At 38.0% G+C, this 25,829-nt stretch overlaps 2 protein-coding genes across 2 annotated transcripts; one reads left to right on the plus strand and one right to left on the minus strand.

The window, feature by feature from the left end:
- Positions 1-2,841: 2,841 nt before the first annotated feature.
- On the plus strand, positions 2,842-23,245 carry LOC117293858 (kynurenine/alpha-aminoadipate aminotransferase, mitochondrial-like). The gene is made up of 13 exons (XM_033776324.1): positions 2,842-2,971; positions 5,825-5,970; positions 6,463-6,562; positions 7,534-7,602; positions 8,874-9,006; positions 9,830-9,904; positions 10,370-10,485; positions 15,896-16,055; positions 16,890-16,972; positions 18,207-18,303; positions 19,524-19,650; positions 20,637-20,845; positions 22,657-23,245. Exons 2-13 carry the CDS (start codon positions 5,904-5,906, stop codon positions 22,711-22,713), a joined length of 1,293 nt encoding a protein of 430 aa, XP_033632215.1. The 5' UTR covers positions 2,842-2,971; positions 5,825-5,903; the 3' UTR covers positions 22,714-23,245.
- LOC117293859 (probable ATP-dependent DNA helicase RecS) lies at positions 12,151-14,149 on the minus strand. The gene is made up of 2 exons (XM_033776325.1): positions 13,878-14,149; positions 12,151-12,718 (listed from the first exon to the last, which is right to left on the minus strand). Exons 1-2 carry the CDS (start codon positions 14,105-14,107, stop codon positions 12,628-12,630), a joined length of 321 nt encoding a protein of 106 aa, XP_033632216.1. The 5' UTR covers positions 14,108-14,149; the 3' UTR covers positions 12,151-12,627.
- Positions 23,246-25,829: the final 2,584 nt, after the last annotated feature.

Genomic DNA, 25,829 nt, shown 5'->3' on the forward strand with positions numbered 1-25,829 from the left:
AGCTGGCGTCAAGTTTGCTTGAAGATAAATACGTAATCACACACGCTCTCAAGGAATACGAAAAAATAAAGGGTTCTGCATCCAATATCCAACTCGGTTTTCTCACTTGTTGGATATGGTAGGGTTATATTTTGTTTAGTATTCCACTCGCGTTTGTGTGATAACTTATAATATTGGCATCTGGTATATTTAATCTATCATTCAAAACTACAGTTAATTCTGTTGAAAGGTCACACATCAAATGGTTTCACATTGGAGGCTGAAACAGTTTATCCTTAGTGGATAATTTGGGCCTACAGTTGGACCATGACATGATGAAAGGTTGGGTTGTTTACATGTAGATATGTATTCCCCACATGGTTGTTGTGGGCTTGATTCAAAACAACTGCATGGTATTGAGTGGTCAGACAGTAGGAGGGTTACAAATAAATTGTGTAATTTTGTTTTTTGGAAGGAAAACACAAACAAGGTCCATGCACAAAATCTCTTATCGGGTATGCTTTGTAGGCTCTCTTACAGTATGTTCGCTAATTTTCTGGCTTTATAACATTCATAGGCCAGTAAAGTTTGAAGCTTAAGCATGATGTAGGAAGTAACTTAAAGGAACACATTGTCTCGGATCCATCTAGTTCGTCTTTAAAAAGCGTTTGTGACCGTTTGTTATATTAAATGTATATGATTAGAAAGATATTTTAAAAGTAGAATATAATGATCCACACGAGTATCACTCGTAATTGCGTGGTTTCCTTTTACCTCATCGACTAACACGGTCGGCCATTTATGGGAGTAAAATTGTTGACTCCCATTAATGGCCGACCGTGTTAGTTCGCAAAGTAAAAGGAAAACCAGGCAATTTCGAGGCAAACTTGTGCGGATCATTGTATTCTACTTTTAAAACATCTTTCCAACCATATGCATTTTTTAACAAACGGTTATTACAAATGCTTCGTATAGATCGAGTTGTCCGATCCAAGGCAACGTGTTCCTTTAAAGCCATGGTCATAGATACTCAAAAAAAATAATGATGATAATTTATCAAATTTACTTGGTCAGTAGGACTGCAGCTGTTGATAGTATAAACTATTTTGAGACAAAATTCCCTTCGAAGTAATATGGTTTGGATTATTTTTACCCCAAAACTATTAGAATCGTTTCTCAGATTTCTGTTGGTTGGTGTCCATTCATAAGTGCTGTGGCCAGAGAATCAGTTGGTACTTCGCTAAACATGGATGGATGTGGCTTAACATGGATTTGACGCTCTCGTGAAAATACCATAATCATTTTTTTTTTGCTGTTTACTCAGCAAGCATGACACTGTATTCAGCTGTGACTTTTTTTGTATCTTTCCTTATAATTGTGCTTACAAAAAGTTAGCATAATATAATGTTGACCAAACAAACTTTGTGACCAAACAAAGTACTGCACCAGACCTCGATCAAATCTTACTCGCAAGGATAGACCTTTTCAAGGTCCAATTTTATGGCTCTGCTTACCGCCGAATTCTGCGCTTACGATCACCATGCTCTGCTTGCACGGCAAGTGCTGAATTTCTGAGCTAGCTGTGTAAGCGTAGAATGCCTAAGAACATGGAGTATGGCTGGGTACGCACAAGCCAAAATTTCCAACTAACCCATGAACAACACTTGGCGTAAGCGCAAACTCATCACTGCTTCCGCAAGTGCTTATTCTTTGCTTGCAGTAGAAAAAGCCATGAAGTTGGCCCCAGAATAATAATCAATGAAAATAAAACTTAAAGGAAATTTGATTTATTGTTTTCCGGTTGATTCTCAAACTCTTATTATGGGCTTATTTTTGTGTGTTTTGTTTTTGTCTTTTTCATTTGCTTACGATCTCATCGCTAACTGCTTTTATTTTATTCAATTTTTTCGCAAAGTTGATTTGTACATGTGGTGTTTACATCATTGCTGAGCTGACTATGAATGTGTAGATATCCTTCAAAAAGTTCCTCCTTTTGCAATTTCTTTGTTCCTGAATAAATTTGGACTTGTATATAACGGAAATGATGACTGGTGTGACGAGTTTATTCTGCATACAAACTGCAGTGTAATTTGTTTAAAACTTAGTTACCTGTTTATGTTTGTTGTCTTGTCATTTAGCCTTTCAATAAAGACTCTGCTCGGGTCGAAACGTCAGCACATTATATTTTTTTGTTTATTCGCATTGCCAGGAAGTTGAACCAGAAAATCCCCTTCCAATCCCCCTTTTTTTTTTAAGATATTCTGATTTGGGGCACAATATTTATCAAATATAGGTACAAATATATCCCCCGAGGATAAATAATTTTAAATGCCTCGAAAATATAACATACAATCTCAAAAAATTAAATGTTTTTCTTCTGGTTACTTTTAATCTCAAAACTCCAGATTCCAAGGGGGGGGGCGAGGAATCATGTACAAAATGGAGACGAAAACATTGCTTTGAAAAAAAAGAAAAATCATTACAAGGGTGCCGGCACGTTAATCCGGATGTCAGTGGTTCAAATCCCACTCTATTCAATTCTTTGTTCAACCCCAAAAATTGTTTTAAAATTTACCCAGTAAGTTTCCCTTGTGGTTAATATTGATATACCCGGTAATAAATATAAATAACATTTTTAAGAAGTAAAAGCTAAATGTAAAATGGGACATAAACAAACAAATAACACAATTTAAGTCTACATATTATACTTCAACAACTTCGTAGGAACAAACCACGCAAAATTGAAAGCATAAACATTTTAAATCGTATTTCAAAATTATTTATTTCCAATTTTTATTGCATTTTTTAGGCAACAGAGGGCGCCATATAATGACACCGTTAAATACTGCGCGTCCCGTTACAATGGGGGTGTGTGGTGGGTGTGCGCATTCCTATAGCTCTGCTGAGACAACTCGACCTTCGTTCGGTGAACTTGTTTTCTCGTCCGTGGAGAGTAAAACTCAGCAGAGAACTTTGGCAAATACATTGAATGGTAAGAAACCAATTTTTCCTGCAAACTTAGTTATGCATGACTATCGGGCTTCCCTGCCAGTTCAGCAGAACTTTTTTCTTGAAAAGTTTAATGTTTTTTTTGTGGTCAACAAAGTCAAACAATCGGTGCATTCGACATTATTTTTGTAAGATTCTTACTAAGTAAGAATAAGATTGTGTTTATAAAATTATAGTAGGGCCTATCATCAGTATCACTTCACTGTGTTATCAGGTTAATAAATGCTATTCATCATTCATGTGCTGACTACAGACTATCCCACCTTGTTGAGCTGTTAATGGCTCCGCTTTTAACATCGGTCTCATCACTGTCACCATTCAGTGGAGCCATTATTAACAGCTCAACAAGGTGGGCTAACTATAGTTGCGATAACGTAACCCTCCTGCCGACGGCTATGCCTCCGGCTCCGCTGTCGGCAGGAGGGTTACGTTATCGCAACTAGGCTAACTACAGACGTCCATGAGAAGTGAGTCTGGCACTTCTTTTCTAGTGAGTAGTGGGCCTACATCATGTATCTACGATGCATTCTTGTCAAAGCCTTTTAGAAGTGGGAGGAAACCCCAGAGAATTTTTCTAGGGAAAACCCACCAAGTCAAAGAAGTAGGGACTGAAAACCCAATCCACATGTGACATATAGTGCCCTCGGTAGGATTCGGGCCGGGGTCCCGGTGGTGGAAGGCGAGGCAAGACACCATTGTGCCAACCTGACTTCTTATCTTCATAGGTTTTTTTTTAGGAACCCCACCCCACTAATTCACTATCAAGTATCATTGGAAAGAGAATGGTGCTAAAATCGGACACTTCGTACCTTTGCCACTTCGTACCCTTTGCCACTTCGTACCTTCGGGACACTTCATACCGTAACCAAATTGGTCACTTCGTACCGTGGGCGGGGTACGAAGTGACCATCAGCTGAGTCAATGCGTACCTTCATTAAAATGTGTATTCCTCAATAATTTAGTGTTTGTTGAGATAAAAATTAGTAATGTTATTACATTCAATGAATTATAATTTTGTTTTGAATTGGCCTATGGAGATGTGAATGTCATTTGTAATGTGAAATTAATATTAATTGTATTAAGTTAATTATTACCGCCATGGACAACATCTTCCGCCAATATTTTTTACAAATATATTTAAAGTCAACAATCATGCAATCGTCAACTAATGCTTCCTTGCCATTTTTTTATTGCATGGTCCCAACAAATCAATAACATTTGGTTTGATTTGCTTTTATTTCATAATCTTCCGATCACAAAGCACAATTGTGCAGAAATCCCGACTTAGTACGAACTGTATACTGAAGTGTCTTGTGAGAATGTACGAAGTGACTCGTGAGAAGGTACGAAGTGTCTTGTAAGAAGGTACAAAGTGGCAAAGGTACGAAGTGTCCTGACATGGCTGAAAGTATAGGGAAGTTGTGGTGAAAATCCTCAATCAAATTAGGCATTTTATGTCTGTATGCTGTAAGTGTAAGTTTTAACTGGTGTTCAATTTCAATATCGCAAATTTTATAAATAATATTATAGGGTGGCCAGCCATTGGTAATCAACAGGGGTAGTGCAAAACTTGTTTAGGAAAACGAATAGATTCGTACCACTATATCTCATAAATAGTGCCAAATATGCTTCTTGGCACTACGCCTATCTCTCTCAAGAGTCGAGGAGGTGAAATGTTTTTATGCCGATATTTTCCCCCTGGAGACGCGCCCAGTTGTAGGGCAGTTGTGGAGAGCTTATTATTTTAAAATTGAAAACCCTTGGCAATATTGGAATTACTGAGGTGCCACTTTTGCTGTGGTGCCCTCTGCAAGTGCAAAGTTAAAGTTCCCAGCCAGTTTTATATTTTCTTCATAAACATGATAAAGAAAGAAGTGCTCCATACCAGATGGAAATTGCAGTGCTTCTTCAGAACAAAATCCAAGGCCTGGCAGGGAGTTGTTTTCTCTAGCCCGAAAAAAACTATGGCCCGATTTCATAGAATCAAGCTGTGCTTGTTTGTACTTGTTGTAAGCAGACAATTTGACTTACTTTCGGTCAAGCATTTAAGCAGACAAATGAAACGGTGTATTGATATTAATAGGGTGTTTTGGCTGTTTACCTCACTCTGGTTTTAGCGTTTTATATTAAAGCAGCCCTCTGAAACTGGGCCTAGGTGTCATCCAGGTATTTGTGTTCATTTCACGCACTACAATTCCCCCACAATCTCTGTACACAATTTAATATGATTTCTTTTTAATAAGTATTCACTGAAGTGTGGAACAACAGGTTTGGCCTTGTCCATTTTGAGTCAACCAAAACTGTGCATTGTCATTGAGTATCAAAAGAGACTTTGGATGAAAGGATTTTACTTCAAAAAAGAGTATTTTTGCACGTATACTTTTGGGGTTCAGTTTCAAAATAGTACTGGAAAAGCCAGTACAAGCAGACGATGACTGCTCAATATTCTGACACCCCTACATGTATGTTTTCTGGGGGAAAATACCTTATAATTTATATTTTAGGGTTAGGGTTAGAAAACGGAAAATATACTAGGGGTGTCGCTACATGTATTAGGGGTGGGGGTGTCAAAAAGTTTAAAAAGAAGCTGTAAACCTAAGCAGATGGGGGTGCCTGTCTAAAGCGGGCGGTAATTACCTTTTTTTGAGAAGGTGTTTTTTAATTATAATCTATTTCCTGTTGTATGGTAAACATTTAAAGCTGTGTTTACCAGGGGAATTTGTAAACTATAGCCCCAGTTACAACCTGTTCACTTTTTTTAAAGTGTATTAGCTCATTCTATTACATTTTGAAGACTTTTGTTAATTTTATTTGTCTGTCTTTCTTTTTGAGGTAGCATATCCGCAGTACTGTACTCCACCCACCTGAACACCAATTGAGATTCTGATAGGGGAAGTAAGCAATAAGCATTCAACATGAACTATGCTCGCTTCTTGAACGCTGTCAGTAGAGCAAGACGACCGTCACCCCTAAGGGGTCTGAGTAAGTAGTCTCACTCTGGCTGTTAGTCTTGATTCAAGACCATCCTTATTAATAATTTCTTCTCATGACCCATTACCACAAGAGGGCATGCTCTCACCCTAGACCGCTGTCACTGGAGTCTGCTATCACAGGAGGTAGCTCATGCGATAGTGGTTTTTGAGGTGATACAATGTAGAACCATGAATAGAGCGTACCAGATAATAAACAACAGAAGCGTCTTGAATCAAGACTATCTGGCTGTGTGTTAGTGACTCATAAAACAAATGCTTAAGTGTATTGAGGTCACATACAACTCTGCACTTTGCACTGGAGGTTTTCTGTTTTAAGACAATACATTACTGTACTTCTCTACTAGTAGCCCAAATGCATTAATTTTCCCCCATCCCCACGGTTTGCACTTTAAACACAATGCTGGTTTACTCTGTATTCACAAAAGCTGTCTTTTCTCTGTATATTCAAAATTTGATTTTTAAACTTTGCTTTGTTTTGAAGCCGAGATCCTCCAGCAGAGTCCACCTGGCACCATCTCTATGGCAACGGGTCTTCCCAATGTTGAACAATTCCCATTTGAAGATGCTACTTTCAAGCTAAGGTATATCAATATTAGTCAGGGAATTAACTGCTTTTTAGTGGCGTGTTGTGGCCTAGCAGAGGTAAGAGCACCGGACTCAAGCTCTGGTGTTTCTGACCAAACGAGTGTGGGTTCGAGTCCCAGTCGTGACACCTGTGTCCTTAAGCAAGACACTTGACCATGATGCTTCGTCCTTCGGATGGGACGTTATGCCGTTGGTCCTGTGTGTTGTGTCACCTGTGTCCTTTAATAGCAAGGCACTTAACCATGATGCTTCATCCTTCAGATGGGACGTTATGCCGTTGGTCCCGTGTGTTCTGTAACACACACAAAATTAGCCCAGTGCGCTTATCGTAAAGAGAAGGGGTTTGCCCCTGGTTTACCTTTGAAGACCTGTGTTCGATATGATCCATCCAATAATTGGGGTTCACAATTATAAATATTTTCAGAAGTGTACAAACCATACACTTTTTTCAATACCCCACTCACTCCCCCCTTAAAAGTCTACAAAGACAAATGTTGGATTTTGATTAAAGGCAGTGGACACTATTGGTAATTACTCAAAATAATGATTAGCATAAAACCTTACTTGGTAACGAGTAATGGGGAGCTGTTGATGGTATAATAGATTGTGAGAAACGGCTCCCTCTGTCGTGATGTAGTTTTTGAGAAAGAAGTAATTTTCCACGAATTTGATTTTGAGACCTCAGATTTAAATTTGAGGTCTAGAAATCAAGCATCTGAAAGCACACAACTTTGTGTGGTGAGGGTGGCTTTTCTTTCATTATTATCTCGCAACTTAGATGACAGATTGAGCTCAAATGTTCACAGGTTTGGTATTTTATGTATATGTTGAGGTACAGCAAGTGAGGAGACTAGTCTATGACAATATTACCAATAGTGTCCAGTGTCTTTAAACAACTAATTGAACAAAACATCTTCAGTAACTTTACCTCTTCTTTTTTTGTTCTTCTCCTTTTTGTTTGCTGTAGAGATAACACCAGCATGCATGTCAATGCACGAGACATGAAGAAGGCATTACAGTACACAGCAACACCAGGGTAAGTCCCAGAGAAAAATACAGAGAATTTCTCAGACAAATTTGCAATTAATCTTTCATCAAATCAAATTTGTAGCCCAATTTACGTACATCAATTTATTGGTTGTAAACTATCCAGCTTTTCTGCTCTTTATTGCTGTGATACATGGTCATTTAGAACTGCCATTTGTTATACTGCAGTTTATCCTCAATAGCTTTGTAGTACTTTTGTGATATTGTGTTTGTGGGGAAATCTATGTATTATCTTGCTGTGGTACACTTAGAAACTGTGATTATTATACTGGAATTTTTCCTCCATTTTTTGTAGCTCTGTGTGATATTTTATTTGTGGTTATAACCTAATTGTTGACACTTCTGTAATTACATGTATTCAAGTATGTTTTAAATCTGTGTTTGTTTGTGTAGTGTTGTTGGTATGTAAGAATTCTGTTATATCTGTGGGTTTTTTTTTCATGAGCATGTCATATTTCTTTTCCACATTGCTGTATATTGCTAAAGCCACTTGGCTCTTGTGTTTAGTATTTTTTGTAACTTTGTAAAATATGTTATTGCTTTTTTTTTTATATTTTGAAGACACTGGACACTATTGGTATCTTAACAATGCATAAAGTAACAAACTTGTGAAAATTTGAACTCAGTTGCTCGTCAAAGTTTCGAGTAAACAATGAAAGAAAAAACACCCTGGTCACACGAAGTTGTGTGCTTTCTGATGCTTGATTTCGAGACCTCAAAATCTAATTCTGAGGTCTCAAAATCGAATTCTTGGAAAGTAACTTCTTTCTCAAAAACTACGTTACTTCAGAGGGAGCCGTGTCTCACAATGTTTTATACTATCAACAGCTCTCTTTTGCTCATTGCCAAGTTAGTTGTTATGCCAACAATTATTTTGAGTAATTACCAATAGTGTCCACTGCCTTTAACTTTGTACAGTGAAGCAATTTTTGCTTTTGGGCAACCTGTTTCCATGTTAATGTGTTGTTCTTGTAATACGTCTTGTAATACTTCTTGTATTACTTCTTGTCATACTTCTTGTAATACTTCTTGTAATACTTCTTGTAATACTTCTTGTGATACTTCTTGTAATACTTCTTGTAATACTTCTTCTAATACTTCTTCTAATACTTCTTCTAATACTTCTTCTAATACTTCTTCTAATACTTCTTCTAATACTTCTTCTAATACTTCTAATACTTCTTGAAAAGTTTTGGATTGAAACACATACTTCTTGAATAGTTTCATAATCCTTTTTGCATACAATTCTCTTGTACTCAGTCTTCCCGAGCTAAGGGATTGGCTGATTGATATGCAAATACAGCTTCACAATCCTCCGACGTTAGACAGTAGCGATCCAGACACCCAGATGGATCTGATTGTATCTACAGGAAGTCAGCACGCCCTCAGCACGGTAAGCGCAACCTTCCATTGAATATCTGTCCAGTTTGTGGGTGATTTTAACTGAAAATGTAAAGTTAATTTTGAAAAAAAAATGTTTAGATTCCAGAATGGGGCTCCGGTTCTCCAATCTTTAATTATAAATAAGCTTTCACTTATTGCACGAAAAATCTTTCACCATTAAAGGCACTGTACCATTTTGTTAATTAATCAAAATAGAAGAGCCGTTGATGGTATAAAACATTGTGAGAAATGGCTCCCTCTGAAGTAACACAGTTTTTGAGAAAGAGGTAATTTCTCACTGAAATAATAAAAGACTTCTGACCAGAAGCCTTTTATTAAGGGTGTTTTTTCTTTCAGTTTTTTCTTGCAACTTCAATGACCAATTGAGTCCATATTTTCACAGGCATGTTATTTTATGCATATATATGTTGAGATACACCCAGTGAGAATACTGTGGTGGATTTCACAAAGAGTTAGGACTAGTCTTATCTCGAGTTACTAGTCCTAACTTAGGACTAGCTGTACATTTTTGATATCTCTTAGGACTAGTCCTAACTCTTTGTGAAATCGACCCCTGGTCTTTGATAATTACCCAACATGTTCAGTGCCTTTTAGCGATAAGTGGTCTACACGGGGTTTCATGTAAAGACATCTTTTGGCAAACAATTTGGTCATGCAACTTTAGCTCTTGTCCTAAATCTACCTGAACCCATTTCTTCTTTCAAGATTTTATTATTGTAACCTTTTATCTGAATAGGCATGCTTGTAATTATACAGGGTTTACAAAGACAATTTTATCAATTAATCTAGTAGTTTTGACTTTCTTTTTGCAGTCTTGTGAAATGTTACTATCAAAAAACGACAATGTCTTGACATCAAGCCCTCTGTATCCAGGCACAGTGGCAATCGTAAGTCAACATTTATCAATTTATTATCTCTGCCCCTTGAATCGGTACAGAAATTGTGGTGATTCGGAAACCAAAATGATTTGTCATAACTCAAAACCTACGGTGACCCAGGCTAACAAAAGCCTGATTCATACTTCATGCGAATGTGAATGCGATACAAGTTTTGATGTCACAAATTTGCAAGGAATAATTGGCATCAGTTGAAGTGTGCTCAACTCCTGTGAAACATTCACAGCGAAACAGGGCTGTGTTCAAAATTTGTATTGCATTCGCAATATTGCCATACCTCAAAAAGGCTAATTGCTGTGGTGCCCTCACTTTTGCTGTGGTTAATTTTCTTTTCAAAGTTCCAATACAAATTTACATGTTCCTCATAGAAGTGTCCCTTTTTAGAGGGAAATTCAAAAGCAAGGTTCAAGGCCTTTATTTAATGTCGGACTTTGATGTTATTATTTTTCCCTGCAGCTCCGTCCCATAGGAACAAAGTTTCTGACTATTGAGGTAGATGGGGATGGAATGAAAGTCGAACAAATAAAGGAAATCATGTCACATTGGGACCCAGCGGACGGCCACAGTGAAAGGTAAGGTTCTAGGTAGTCTTGGTGCAAGACGTTTCTCGTTTCCCTTTTCACGCACACCGCGGCCAATTCACCAACAGCGCCCGCACTGACTCAATCCGCACCGACTCACGTGACTTAGTTCACTCACCGCTCCCCCGGAGAAACGTCTTGGTCCGTGTACATGTTTGAGTTATGTGACCTCCGTATACATATTCAACGTGTGGGTCAACAAAATACTACGCACGCGCACAACTGGAAACAGAGAAGCGGGCCAGCCTGGTAACCTGCATGCATCGTTGTCCGAGTAAACATCGCTGCTGCCGCGGGGACCCGGGAAATGCACATGTGCGTTTGTTGTTGTGCGGTGGAAATCCGAAAAGTTTGCAATGTATTATAATAACAATGGCTTCCCTGGCCACTGGACCGCCGCGGCGGCCCGAGCCGTGGCCGCCTCGGCAAAACTCGATGGTGTTTATTTGCGGCAGAGAACTTGTTACTTGTAGAAGATATTGCCAATAATTTCGAAATTAAAGAAAGACAGTCAGTTATTATCGGTATTAAGCACAATTTGGGGAGAAGAAATCACACCAACCGCCAGTATGAATATATGTGAACAATGTGATTCCAAAGATGCCAAGTGGCGAAAGGGCAAAGTGATAGGGAACGAAATTAAACAACAGTTCTCGGCAAATGTTGGTTGACGTCCAAATGTTCACTAAGTTGGTAATGTCTTATAAGTTATTGTACACTACACTAACTTCTGAAGAAATTTAAGTCGTAACCACACTGCTTCTCTAAGAAATGCAACTCTTCTTATAAAATCTTTTGTGATTATTTAAAAGTCAAATGTCTCTTTGTTTTTTTCCTGTGGCAAGTTTCATTAAAAGCAAGAGATATAATTTAAATGCGAAAAGGGACTCATTAGCCCTTTCAAAAACAACGTGAATTACTGCAAGATAACCGGGCCAGACAAAATTTGACTGGTCTTTTGATCATTGTTTGGACAGTGTGTGTACAGCTTAAAGTTTGCTAATAATAGTCCACACTTGATTGAATCTGAACAAAGATACACAACAGATAAGTGTTTCATTGATTGAAAGACATTCATTTTAATAACATCCATTTCAAGTGCCATCAAAATAGTTATGTACATATTTACATGTATTTTTTAGTGAAAGAACTTGTATGTAAAACTTAAAACAACAGATGAAGCCTTTGTAACTCGATTGTAAATAGTTGCAGGTAATCATTTAAATTTTGATAGGTATACATTTACTGCCTATTAGTTGATGCTGTCCAGTGATATATAGCCACATACATGTAAACTGTTTTTGACTAGGAATTTACATGTGACCAGCACACCACAAGATAAAACTATGTCTCAGTCTGACTTCATGTGCAAGAGACAGTAACTTGTTGGTTGTTACAGTAACAAAAGGCTATGCACAATGTGTCAGTTGCTTTTCAAAATCATCATTTGCTACTCAATATTACCATTCAGGATGCAAAAATGCTGGATGAAATTGTTCACTGCTAGTATACATAGAATGCCATGAAAAAAAGCAGATTTGCATTGAGGTTGGCAAACTAACATACTATAAAACTTTTTTTCACCAACAATCTTACTTGGTTGTTAACGTTTTCAGCAGCCTTTTTTTAATTTGACTACATGTTGAGCATTTTGAAAAAGAAAAAAACAAGAAGACCTAATCAACATGTTTTTGTCTTGAACCTTTGGCAATGATACAATAATAGTTGTTTAAAAATTGAGACAAGTTCACTGTGCTTATTATTACAACAGGATGAAGAAAGGACAATCATTGTTTGGTTTCAGTGTAAAAACTCACTGTTCATGAAATTAATATAATAACACATGTTGACTACTTCCCTCTAAAATAGTGTCGTATTGGAGAACACACAGTTCTATCTGAATTGGACTTGTCTTTTGATCATTGTTTGGACAGTGTGCCTACAGCTTAAAGTTTGCTAATAATGGTTCACACTTGATTGAATATGGACATAAACAAATACATGTACACATTGTCATTGACTACAACCAAAAAATCATCATTTAATTGAATATGGTCAAAATTCAAGTGCCATTAAAATAATTATGTACAGTTATTTTTGGTTTTAAAAACAACCTCAGGTGAAAACGTGATATTAAACAATTGACTGGTTCAGGATGGAGCGTAGCTGTCCCAGCTGGCCATAGCACTTCCGGAATGCTGAACTCTTGGTTGATGAATTACCCCTGTTAAATTAAAAAAAAAAAATTATGTTAAGTTAAAAATGTGGATTATCCATAATCTTTTTGACTAAAAGTTCGTGGCTTTTTCCTGTTCACAGTAGAAAAGGAAGTAATTATTATTTGGTTAAAACAATAGCACATACAATGTACATGTATTGATATTTGCAAAACATCATGGAGATAATCTAGCTCTCTTTTAAATGATTAAAATAAAATCCCTTTCATGACATTGCTGCAAACAATTACAAGTATTTTAAAAAGTTGGGTGAAAACAAAACCTTGTAAAGCTTGATTGTCAATTAAGGCCACATGTATACAAAAAATATATGTTGATAGTCCCGGCTTTTCAAAAAAAGAGGGGGATGAGGACTGTTTATTTTTGTATTTTTTTTTTCAAAGGTTGCTGCCAAGCATTGTAGTTCAAACTGGCCACAAATTCTCAAGTTTAGAGTCATCACTTTAAATAGTTTTCAAAAGATTAGTGTTGTTTTCAAGTGCACTTTAATTACTCTAGAAACTTGTAGAAGTTACAAAATTCCTCATTATACTATAATTTTTAGAGTGCCCTTTATGACCAAGGAGAAAATGAATTGGTACCCTTGCCCTTTGCAAAAAAGGAGCATACATGCCTGAATATTTATAAGCTAAAGCCATTTAAGAGACTATGGAGAATGGTTCACTAAAGAATAGAGGCTGAGCCACCCATGTAGGTCATAAAAACATGAAAGGAATGAAAGCCTGGGCATGCAAAAAGCTTGGTTGAAAGAGCTTGCTGGGTATTAGTTGACAAAGCTTTTCACAAGAAGCCATTCACAGGTCTGTCATAAACTCCAAATGGCATAAAGGAATAACCCTCCAAGTACTTGAGTTGGTAAATAGGTAGAGCAATAAAAATCAGCCACAATACCATTCTTGGAAAAAAGCACTGACTCTTGAGCAATGAATTGAATAGAACATCAATTACTAATTATCAAAGTAGAGATTATAGTTATACACCATATCTACCTTGTTTAAGCCAAGAGACTATGGCAAAACTCTAAAAAAAAGTTTTTAAAAACCTGCCTACCACTATGCTATGTCACTGTTATTTTCTTCAAGATGCCTAAGATTATTGGAATGTCACACAATAGTCAGATAGTAATCATTTTTAAAAGGTACATACCATTTCGATACGCAATGACTTTCGTCAACAAACAATCCACAGCATCTGTTTTTGACCAGCAACAGTAGTTCCTTCCCTTTGCTTGAGCAAAGACTCTCTGGACTTGCAAACAGGATCGAGTACTTGGGCGATTGTTCCAAAACATGATCTGGTATATCCGAAGTAATATCAGCAGCCTCCAGACCGAGTTTGCTTACTCGGTCTAACCATGGAGGAATAAATTCCTCCATGGTCTAACTGATCTACAGCCAGAGCCTTAAGCGGCAAGACGACAACAACCAATGATTTCTCGTCAGCGCTGATGTCGTCGTTATCATGGTTATCGTTTCCACCAACAACACCTTTCAAAAAGTCCACAATAACTGTGGAAGCTTGGAAGATCAAGCTTTTTCCAAACCCCGTTGGTAAATTGATAAATATATCATTACCCTGGGCGAAGAGCGTTAGCTTGTTGGCTCTTAAACTTATCAAGACTTAACTTTCTTGCAGCAAAATCGATAGCTTCGTCTACTCTATCAAACGCCATTTTATACTTTGAGGGCTAGAGGTTATAGGGCCCCCACGCACAAATGCACCGACAAAGCTTTTCCATGCGCGACGCTTTTGTTGTCGTCGTTGTATTGTACAAGTAGATGCCATGCCAAGCTGTTCCCACCAAAGACGTACAGATACCAGACTGATGCCGATACTGCTACGTCAGAGTTATGCAGGCCAAGCGCAGCGGCATGGTTGGAATGTGCTCGGAATTTCCCGAGCGATTTGTACACGGACCAAGACGTTTCTCCGGGGGAGCGGTGAGTGAACTAAGTCACGTGAGTCGGTGCGGATTGAGTCGGTGCGGGCGCTGTTGGTGAATTGGCCGCGGTGTGCGTGAAAAGGGAAACGAGAAACATCTTGCACCAAGACTAGGTTCAGGTAGACTGGGCTCCTGTCTCATCCGCAAGGATAAAGACAGGTCCCTGCTACTTAGATCCAGTGATTCCATTGGACACAATGATATCATTGGATAAACATGCAGTGACATGAGCTTTCCATAGATGCCCAAACAGACACTCCTATTACGTCCGCCATAGAATTTCACTGCGTATCTCTATTTGAAATGAATGTAGGTCAAAGATGAAGTGTACATGTACATGCCAGCTACAGGCCAGTCTCTGGCATTATTCCTGAGCCTCGAAGTGCAACGTCAGATGTTCAGGCTAGATTCTAGGGTGTCATGGCCGCATTTTGTACAGTGTGAGGACGCTCTCAATAGTATTTTTATCTTTCACATCCGAGGGTATACGCGATTCGGCCTGCACAGTTTTAACAGGCGTTCTGTCACGTAGTTTTAAGTTGCTTTGGAGGCGGATTATAACCGTTACTTTAAAGGTCTTATATCCGCGATGGATAATTATATGATGTCTGTGGTGGGTAATGTATTCCAGTCTTTAATAACTGTTTTGGGTATGAATGAATATACCCCGCCGGAAGTGATACAAATCTGTTTGAGAGTGCCCTCTCGCTGGCAAATAGAGGGTGCATTCAAGGTCTGTAGGCACAAAAACTCGCTAAGCACAGAATAGTATTGCTTAGCATAAACTAGATTACCAGCCCTTCTCAAATTTGCTTAGCAAAGAAATTTGTCAAGCAATTTTATTTTCTGCGCAACAGCTTTATAAAATTGGGCCCTGGTGGTTGAAGGGTTTGGGTACGTTTTGTACTACGCGAAACACAAATATCCACTTACACAGTTTAAATTATGAAAGTAGAAAGCTTCCCTTGAAATATTAGTTGCTCAGGTGCTGTTGCTGTGAGAAATGAGTAAAACAATTTCACAAAAAATAATTTTCATCTCACTGCGAACAAAAAATATTTTAGCATGTACAACGGCTTTACACAACTCTCCTGAAAATATTGCTCTGTGATTTGCACTTTTTTTTCAGAGAAAGAATTTCAGGTTTACTAAGAAATTATATTTTAGACTTACAAGTGGTTATGACCACAATATCTTTTTTCTGTGTGTTTGCCCTACCCAGTTCTGACATTCCTCGGGTTTTGTGTGTTGTGCCAAACGGTGATAATCCCTCTGGTGCCGGGCTATCGCTAGAACGGAAGAAAGAGATCTATGCAATAGCGCAGAAATATAACATGATCATCATGGAGGACGATCCGTATTTCTTTATCCAATTCAACAAGGTGAGAGGTCATGACATATACGTGTGTACCCTTATTGACTTTACGCAAATGCATTTATAAATGCTTGGCGTGTCGTGGCCGAGAGGTTCATAATAATAAAAACAAATTCTTATATGTATAAACACAATACACCAACGAGCTACCGTGGCACTCTGAAGGCTTTTTCATTCACTACAGTATATCAACCTCTACCCTCAACCTCTACCCTCGCAGGCACCCATTTATGCCCCTGGGTAAAGAGAAGCAATTATAGTAAAGTATCTTGCTCAAGGACACAAGTGCCATGACTGGAATTCGAACCCACCACCAGTGTGACTTAAACTCCAGAACTTGAATTGGATGCTCTTAACCACTCGTCCACGACACGCTAATAGAGTTTAAGATCACTAGACTCAAGCTCTGGTGTTTCTGATCAGCAGAGTATGGGTTAAAGAATCGTGACACTTATGTCCTGAAGCATGTTGGTCCTGTGCTTTGTGTAATGCACAAAAAGATCCCTGTTCCTGGCATTGGCTGCTGAATGTGCCGTAGCACCTTGAAAACCCTTATAAGGTGCTATACTTGGGTCTCAGAATTTCTGAGAATTTTTTTTATATATACTAAGCACCTTGAGTACCTAGTTGGTAGATGTGTGCGCTATTATCATATATTATTATAGTTGATGTAACTGCAGGTTTTCTAAAAGTTGTTGTCACTTTCAAGTTCTGCAGAATTGTTTTTAATAATAATGGTGGTTTGTGTTGAAAGTATTTCCACAGGACTTTTTCAGTAAAGTTTGAAATTAAAAACGTTAAATTTGTGTTTGAATTGTCTTTTTTATATTTCTTCTTGTAGCCAAAGGTACCAAGCTTTCTCTCATTAGACATTGACGGTCGTGTTCTTCGGTTTGACTCTTTCTCCAAAATTCTTTCAGCAGGGTAAGAATATCTTTCTTGTTGTTTCACTCTTCATGTTTATTTTGTTAATCTCTCCCCACTGTACATTTGGTTCAGTGTATGTGAGCTCCTGTAGGGAAATACTGCTCATCATTTTTAATAATTATTATAATAATAATAATAATTGTGGCTTCTTATCAAGCGCACATGTCCGTCACCCAGTGATGCTCCTGGTGCTGTAACATACAGTATTTCCTGCCAGATGTGGGACTACGTTTGAATTATGAGACCTAATTCTGATAGCACCATGTAATGTTTTACAAGGTGCTGTGGCGCACTTTGCTGCCGATCGGACCAGGAACACCGGGGCGAACCCCTTCTCTTTTCGATAAGTGCACTGGGTTCTTTGCATGACCTTGTTGTTATTTTCATATTGTTTCATTTCTTACTAAAACTAGTGCATTTAACTGAATCTATTGTTTCTTTTATTTTCACATAGTTTCGTTTCTTATCTCTTTGTTATTTCCACTTTAAATCTTTATTGTTTCTATGTGACAACCTCTTTGTTATTTCCACATTAAATCTTTATTGTTTCTTTGGGACCAACCTCTTTGTTATTTCCACATTGTTTCATTTCGTGCCGGTGCAATAACTTAAATCTTTATTGTTTCTATGACCAACCTCTTTGTTATTTCCACATTGTTTCATTTCGTGCTGGGCAACTAACTTAAATCTTTATTGTTTCTATGACCAACCTCTTTGTTATTTCCACATTGTTTCATTTCGTGCTGGGCAACTAACTTAAATCTTTATTGTTTCTATGTGACCAACCTCTTTGTTATTTCCACATTGTTTCATTTCGTGCTGGTGCAATTACTTAAATCTTTATTGTTTCTATGTGACCAACCTCTTTGTTATTTCCACAGTGTTTCATTTTGTGCTGGTGCAATTACTTGAATCTGTAATTCTATGACCAACCTCTTTGTTATTTCCACATTGTTTCATTTCGTGCTGGGCAATTACTTAAATCTTCATTGTTTCTTTGTGACCAACCTCTCCGTTATTTCCACATTGTTTTGTTTTGTGCTGGTGCAATTCTTGAATCTGTAATTCTATGACCAACCTCTTTCTTATTTCCACATTGTTTCATTTCGTGCTGGGCAATTACTTAAATCTTTATTGTTTCTATGTGACCAACCTCTTTGTTATTTCCTCCATGTTTTTTCACTTTTTGCAGGTGAATTGAAATATAAATTTCATGCTTTGTATGATACAGGATGCGTGTTGGGTTTGTGACGGGGCCTAAGTACCTTTTATCAAAGGTCAACATGCACATGCAGTCTTCTGTACTACACACCGGTGGGATGTCACAGGTAGGGATTAACACATTCCCTTTTTCGCATCCCTGTGGAGACATCTTTTGTTCTTTCCATTGTCCCTGTACTGTAGATCTTCCCATAGACTGTGTACGCAAAACTCCTTGTGGAGCACCCAGGGCCTAATTTCATAGAGCTGCTCAGCACAAAAATTTGCTTAGCATGAAATTTCTTCTTTGATAAAAACAGGATTACCAATCAAATTTCCGTTTGTTGCGTATTGCTTGTTACCGATGATCGGCTGTTGTTTGCTTACCCTGAAAACCATGTGGAAATTTGGTTGGTAATCCTGTTGTTATCGAGGCAGAAATTTCATGCTAAGCAAGTATGTTTGCTTAGCAGCTCTATGAAATTGGGCCCAGGTCTTTAGAATTTCCATATGGAGTGCTTTTTCTACCCCTTTTTTTGTTTTGTCCTTGGTCTCCGTAAGGCAGTGAAAATGAAAGCACACACTCAGAGCTTTAAAAAGACCACCGATCACCGTTGTCAAGTGGTTAGGCTTGCAGTCACAAGGTTGTAGGTTCGAATTCCACAGCTAACCGCTGATTTCACACAATGACTAGAATAAGTATTGCCGATTAGTTACTGAATCACACTTTCTTGATTCATAATCATAGACGTTAAACCTATGTTTGTATGAGACAGATTAGCTGTTACCCACTTGGTGTTTATATCCCCTTGTGGGAGTTTTCTGAGTTCCCTTGATGGGAAGATCATCAAAACAAACAAACAAACAGACCCCTTGAATGTGACATCTCAGTCTAAAAATCACCCTCACTGGGGTCAAAAATCGCACTCACTGGGGTGAAAAATCACCCTCACTGGGGTGAAAAATCGCCCTCACTGGGGTCAAAAATCGCCCTCACTGGGGTGAAAAATCGCCCTCACTGGGGTCAAAAATCGCCCTCACTGGGGTGGGGTCAAAAAGTACCCTCACTGGCCTGGGGTCAAATGAGGCAAATGATTGGACGATAGCTGTTCTTTGTGCGTAAACACATGCGCGTGAGGTCAGCGTCCCTGTAGTATTTCGCATTATGCAGAGGTCTATACCATCAAAGTCAATTAATTTTAGCAATTTCATTTTAAATTATAATTTTAAATAGTAATTTTAAATAGTAATTTTAAATAGTTGTTTTAAATAGTTACTTAACGATTGAGCTTGCACCCACTTTGATTCAGTAAATGACATCTGCTTTGATTGATTCTTTTAAATGCAGATGTTGATTTTCAAGTTACTAGAAAAGTGGGGCATGGACGGTTTCTTAAGTCACACGGATAAAGTGGCTGCGTTTTATGAAGAGAGGCGTGACATTTTAATGGAATCTGCAGATCGATGGCTGAGAGGTGAGCGTAATTATAAGTATAATATTCAACCAATTTTATATAGCCCCTTGGTTTACAAGGTGCTGCTTTTGAGAAAGGCCCCTGGTAAGTTACCAGACACAAATTAAGTGCGAACAGCTGCTAACTAAACATAGTGATAAAACATGTTGCTATGTATGCACCGTGGAGGAAATAAAGACAATGAAATACAGAAGATGTGCAAAATAAAACAAAAATGCAAGTGAAACTAGTGGAATAACTTATTAGAACAATTATTTCAAAAAGATGGCAAAAAATTACAAAAACATGTAAAGCCGCGTTCGCATTGGACTTTTGAGTCTGGTAACTAAACAGCCCGATAAGTTAACTTACCGGGCTGGTAGGTTTAGTTAACAGCTGTTCACACTTGGATTAATTTGTGTCCGGTAAACTTACCAGGGGACCTTCTACATGGTTCTAAGGATTAGGTCTCAAAACTCAAAACATAGCATCACTGAGTGATGGATAAGTGCGCTTTAGACCGTTTTGAATAACCCTTTTTGCTATGAAAAGTCGCCATCTTGTATGGCAAACCGTATGCGCATCCAAACGCCAACATCATTAAAGCACGCAGCACGCAACATTCCCGGTTTGATTTTTACGGCAAGTGCACGCACACATGCACGCGCACGTGCACATACGCCGTTTTGTAGGTCAGATAGTTGAACGGTGACGTCATATTCAATACGGTCTTTATACGATGTTACCTATATGTTTACATTCAAACTGCCCTCTACTGACAAAACACTGTATACGTCATGTTTCGCCGGGCAAAAAGACGCATAGTCATGGTAAGATTGCATACACTTTCTAGCCGGCTGCCAAAACACAAAGGTTTTGCCCGGCGGTATGCGCGCGAATCATGTTATGGTTTTCGAATGACGTCAGAGGTCACATCGTCTATATAAGAAGCCACTATTATTTCTTATTTATTATAATGATCCTCTTTGTCTACACTTACCTCCCAGGCATGGCTGAATGGCATGAGCCTCGCGGCGGCATGTTCCTCTGGATGAAACTCCTGGGTATTGAAGACACTACCCCACTCATCATGAAGAGGGCTAGAGACAAGGGTGTCCTCTTCGTACCGGGAGGCGTCTTCTACCCAGAGAGTGATAAGAAATCTTCTCATATCAGAGCGGCTTACTCACTCTGTACGCCGGAGGAAATGGATAAGGTGAGGCACTAGATAAGTCGCAATAGACGCCGTCTTTACGGGCAAATTGCATTTTGGCTTGCAGGCCGCCGAATGTTAGTTTATTAACGCATCCACGCTGTTAACTAACCAATCAGGCAACGAGTTTTGCGAAATGTGCGCGTGCTGCACGCCCTTCTCGCTGAAAACGCAAGGCTGTGTATTACAAATCGCCCATAAAGATGGCCGATTTTCGTCATGTGGGAAGTATCTACACATTTCTGGAGGTATTTTATGAACATTACATATGAGCTGCAATATTGTCTGTTACACTGTAGTGTATATTGTATTTATTGATACATCATTCCAATACTCTATTGAATTCCTATCTTAATATCTTAATTGCTGTTACGATTCATTGTGTTTCATTTGCATTGTGTTTGTTTTCCTTCTCTGAATGATACACTTGCTTGATGTTGATGATAATTGTTAAAACTTCTTGCAGGGTCTTTATTTGTAATATCAAGTAAATAACCACAAATTCTTTATTTGCTTATAATTTTGTTCATTGCACAACTCCTACTGATATGTGCATTGTATTTTTCAATTCCATATTTCACGTTTTTTATTTTCTCTACCTGTGGCTGGATTCATTTTAATGTAAACCCTTTAAGGTTAATGTCCAATTCCTTGTGGTATTGATATTCATGAATATTATCAATATTATCATTTAATTTCTGTGATATTTGTGATGAATATTATCATTTAATTACTGTTTTGTATCACTGCTATTTAATAGATATTTAATTTGCATCAGGGATACAGAACTTTGCTATCCATAATTATAAGCAAGATACTTAACCATTATTGCTTTGCCCATTAAATGAGACGTAAAACCATTAAGGTCCTGTGTATTGTGTCAACATAACATTCACTGTATTGCTTTTATTATTATTAGTGCTGTATATCTGTATATAGATTGTTTTTTGTGTTACTTTAGTTTTTGTGGATGCTCAATAAATTTATTTAATATTAACACTGGTATTAAAACATGCATACATGACATATTACTACAAGCCTGATTCTTTGTTATTGAAAGGGCAACCAGTTTTCTCCTTTGTAAAGATGGTAAAGGGAAGACGTTGTAAATGTCAATTTGGAACATGTCAAGGGGCACCAAAGCGATGATTAGGGACAATGGAGACAATTGCCTCTGTTGCCTCTGTGAAGTATCGGGCCTTATTACTACATTTTATTATTAATATTATTATTATTAATATACGCATTTCCAAAATAGACCAATGCGCTTTACAATAAAATTGAAATTAAATACAATAGAAAGCAAATTTATGCACACACATAAAAAGCACAAGAAACAGCACACTAGAAGAATATTAACTAGAAGAATATTAAAAATTTGCAACATATAAAAACCTACAGGAAAAGCTTTGCAAAGAAAAAAAATTCCTTTGGAAAGAGGAAAGTTTAAAAAAAAAATTCTTAAACATTTTGACACTAGGGGCATTACGAAGGTTTACAGGGAGACTGTTCCAAAGTCGGGACCCTGAAACAGTATTAAATTTTATGTTTTTGTACTTAGTATCTAGGTCTTTATAAAGATGCTGGCCTCTGTAAAGTATTGAGCCTGTTACTACTTTTTTGTATTATAATTTTTTTTAATTTAGTATAGGCCTAATAATAATAAATGTGTAGGCACTTAGGCCCAAAAATATTTATATACTTTTTATTGCCACTTTTTCCGTTTTGCAAGACTGAAGTTTTTCTTATCGTCCATGTATTGTCCAATATTTTCCTGTTATTATCAATTTCACCTCTGTTTGTTTTGTTCAAAGGGTATGGAAAGATTATCAATCATTCTCAAAGAAGAGTTATCCGAGCTGCGGCAGTAGAGGAAGACGCAATGTACTACAGGAATGTTAGTGACCTCCTTGTCTGAAATAAATGTTTATAGAAACCATTAAGCCTGGACGGCTAGTGAAATTTACTTCTCGACTAGCCACACCTCAAATAGTTGCGTCTTGGACACTATAGTTGCGACTAACAACAAGATTGTTCTTTAATATGGGAGCAGTGATACCAGGGTTGTAGCTTTACCAATTTTGGTGGTGGGCTATATAAATCCAATTTGTTGTCGAAGGGTGAGCGGTTCAGCAAAAACATAGCGGTTATGATGCCAGGATTTCGAGTTGTTTGTGGTTATGGGAGAATGCAATAAGTTGGATGGCCTTTTGACTGTGTTCTTTCTATGTGACATTTGATACTCCTTATCATTAGCTGTGTCTCAGCTCAATGCACAGTGGACAATATTTTTATTTAAAGGAACACGTCGACAAACAGGTTGGCAATTTATGGGATTTTTTTTTTTTACTCCAATAAATGGTCGACCGTGTTAGTTCCCAAAGTAAGAGGAAAACCTCGCAATTTGGAGCCAAATGTGTGTGGATCATTGAATTCTACTTTGAAACACCTTTCTAACCATATGCATTTTATAACAAACAGTTACAAACGCCTTTCAAAGACCAACTCGACCGATCCACGGCAACATGTTCCTTTTAATCTGTACTCAGCTTTCTTCTCAGTAAATTGTCGTGGTATCCACTGCTAATTACAAGGTTCAAACTGGTCTCTTCTCACCAGGGACTATTTGGTGTTCCATATGTGGCATGGTGTACCCGACCCCCCCCCCCCCCTAGTTGTTGTGTATTCAAGCTCTGGTGCTTCTGCTCAGCAGAGTGTGGGTTCGAATCCCGGTCGTGACACTTGTGTCTCTGAGCAAGACTCTTTACTATAATTGCTTCTCTCCACCCAGGGGTTAATGGGTGGTTCTTGTGGTTGGGTTAGCTTAGTGTGCTAATTATTTGGCGGCACATGTTGTATACTCCCCAGAGAGCTGGAATGAAATGGCCCAGGGATCAGTGGTAATAATGTTGGAAGCACTTTGAGACCTGGTTTATAAAGCGCTACATAAAAACCAAATATTATTCTGTAGAGGATTTTAGGGTATTTCTGTCAGGGTTTGCCCTTGGCCTTTGTAGTGAATGGCAATTGGGACCTGTTAGCTTGTCATTTCACTCCACCATTGGGTTTTTCACATGTTTCACTGGTCAATAATGCAAAAGAAATAGGGATGCTTTTCAACACTGAACTAGCTAGTTGGACCACTTGGAGTGAATATCCACTGGTCCTCGTTTGTTTGAACTGGCATTTGGCCAGGGAACAACTGTTAAGCTAGAACGCTTAAAGTATGGGAAGAAATTGTGTATGTGGGTTTGGGGGGGGAGCCCTCTGCCTTACATCAGGCATGGTTTACCGAGCATGCTCAGTGGTTTAGCGGTTGAGGCAACTGCTTTAGAGTGCTAGGGTCATGGGTTCAAATCCCAAGTAGGCTGTGGATTTTTTCCAAAAGATTTCAGGGTAGCACCGAGTGTACGGGTAATGTAAACTATATATTAATAGGCTTTACTTTTTGTGGTGTCTGGAGATGACTTTATTCAGGGAAATTACTTTTGTTTTATTGAACGAGAATTAAACCTCTCTTTTGACAAAAATTCAGTTTATTTTCCGTTCAGAACACACAGGGTTGCTTATATGTTTAGCCTGTCTTATATTTATAGGATTTGCGGCATTGCATGGTGAGGTATTAATATGTTGGTTTGTGGTAACACCATGTGTGAATCTGTACTTGCCAGGTAGAGTTTGTTCTTAGCGAACTGTCTTTCTTTATTATACTACCGTAGAGTATATTTATCGGGTGTTCGGGAGACTTCTCAGTTTTGAAAAGACTGCTTTTTAGCCTCTACTCATCTTATGTTGTTGTATTCCTGTTCAATTGAGTGTCTTATAACTGGCAGTATTGTTTCTTATTTCTCCCTGGTACATTCATGTGGGAATCTGTATTTTGAAGATGTGTTCTGTCTGAGAAGAGCCACGTGTTTTGTACTCAATAATTTGTTCTAAACTACATGTGGGGTGTCGTGGCAGAGCGGATAAGAGCACCAAACTCAAGCTCTGGTGTTTCTGTGCAGCAGAGTGTTGGTCCGAGTCCCACTCTTGACACTTGTGTCCTTTAGCAAGACACTTTTAAATCTGTAGTTGCTTCTTTCCACCCAGGGGTAAATGGATGTCTGTGAGGGCAGAGATGGTTTTTGTGATTGATTTAGCTTAGCAAATTTGTTGCACTGACTGTATACTCCCCAGGGAGCTGAGAAGTGTTAAGGAAGGAATTTAATGGCTCAGTGACCAGGCGTGATGTGTAAGCCTAAAACCAAAATTATTATTCTTTATCGCAGATGCAAATGGAAAATTCCAAGCAAACATGAACATTACACCAAAAATCAAAATTTTTCCACAACTTTCTTTCCACTTAGAAGTTATAGCTAACATATGAAATCAATTTATTTTTAGTTGTTGACAAGGAATGAACCCAATTTCGCCAAATAAGAACTCGGCTTATGGCTTGACTAAATTGACTGGAAAACTGCAATTCGATTGACCGTAATGCAACTGACCATGGTTTTTTCCATGGATACCTAAAAGTTCAATTTGCTGACCATTTATAAGTATCCTGCTGGATACTCATGTATACAAAACTAAGAGTTGTGTGTTACATGTAGTAAAACTTTCGGAAGTTTGTTAGCTTGAGGAAACTTTTGAATTGTGAGTAGTGTATTTTTTCCATGTTCTTTATGTGTAATGCGACCGACTGATTTTTTTATACCCAGAGCACGAAGCCCACAACATTTCTAATATCATCACTTCAAAGCCTCGTGTACTAAGTACAAATCTATAAACTTAGTGGGAAGAATATATAACATAGAATTACTAGCACCAAGATCAAGAAATGACACAGAAAAGTGTAATGCGACTGACCATGAAATTGCCCAAATTTAACATCTATTAAAACAAAAATTGAATGCACGTCTTACCATTACAAAAAAAGCCTGTGTTAAATACTGATTTGTTTCCCCAATTAATTTTGGTGTGTTTGGGTAGGGTATACACATTC

This window comes from Asterias rubens, chromosome 8 (assembly GCF_902459465.1).
Source record: "Asterias rubens chromosome 8, eAstRub1.3, whole genome shotgun sequence".
Classification (NCBI taxonomy): Eukaryota; Metazoa; Echinodermata; class Asteroidea; order Forcipulatida; family Asteriidae; genus Asterias; species Asterias rubens.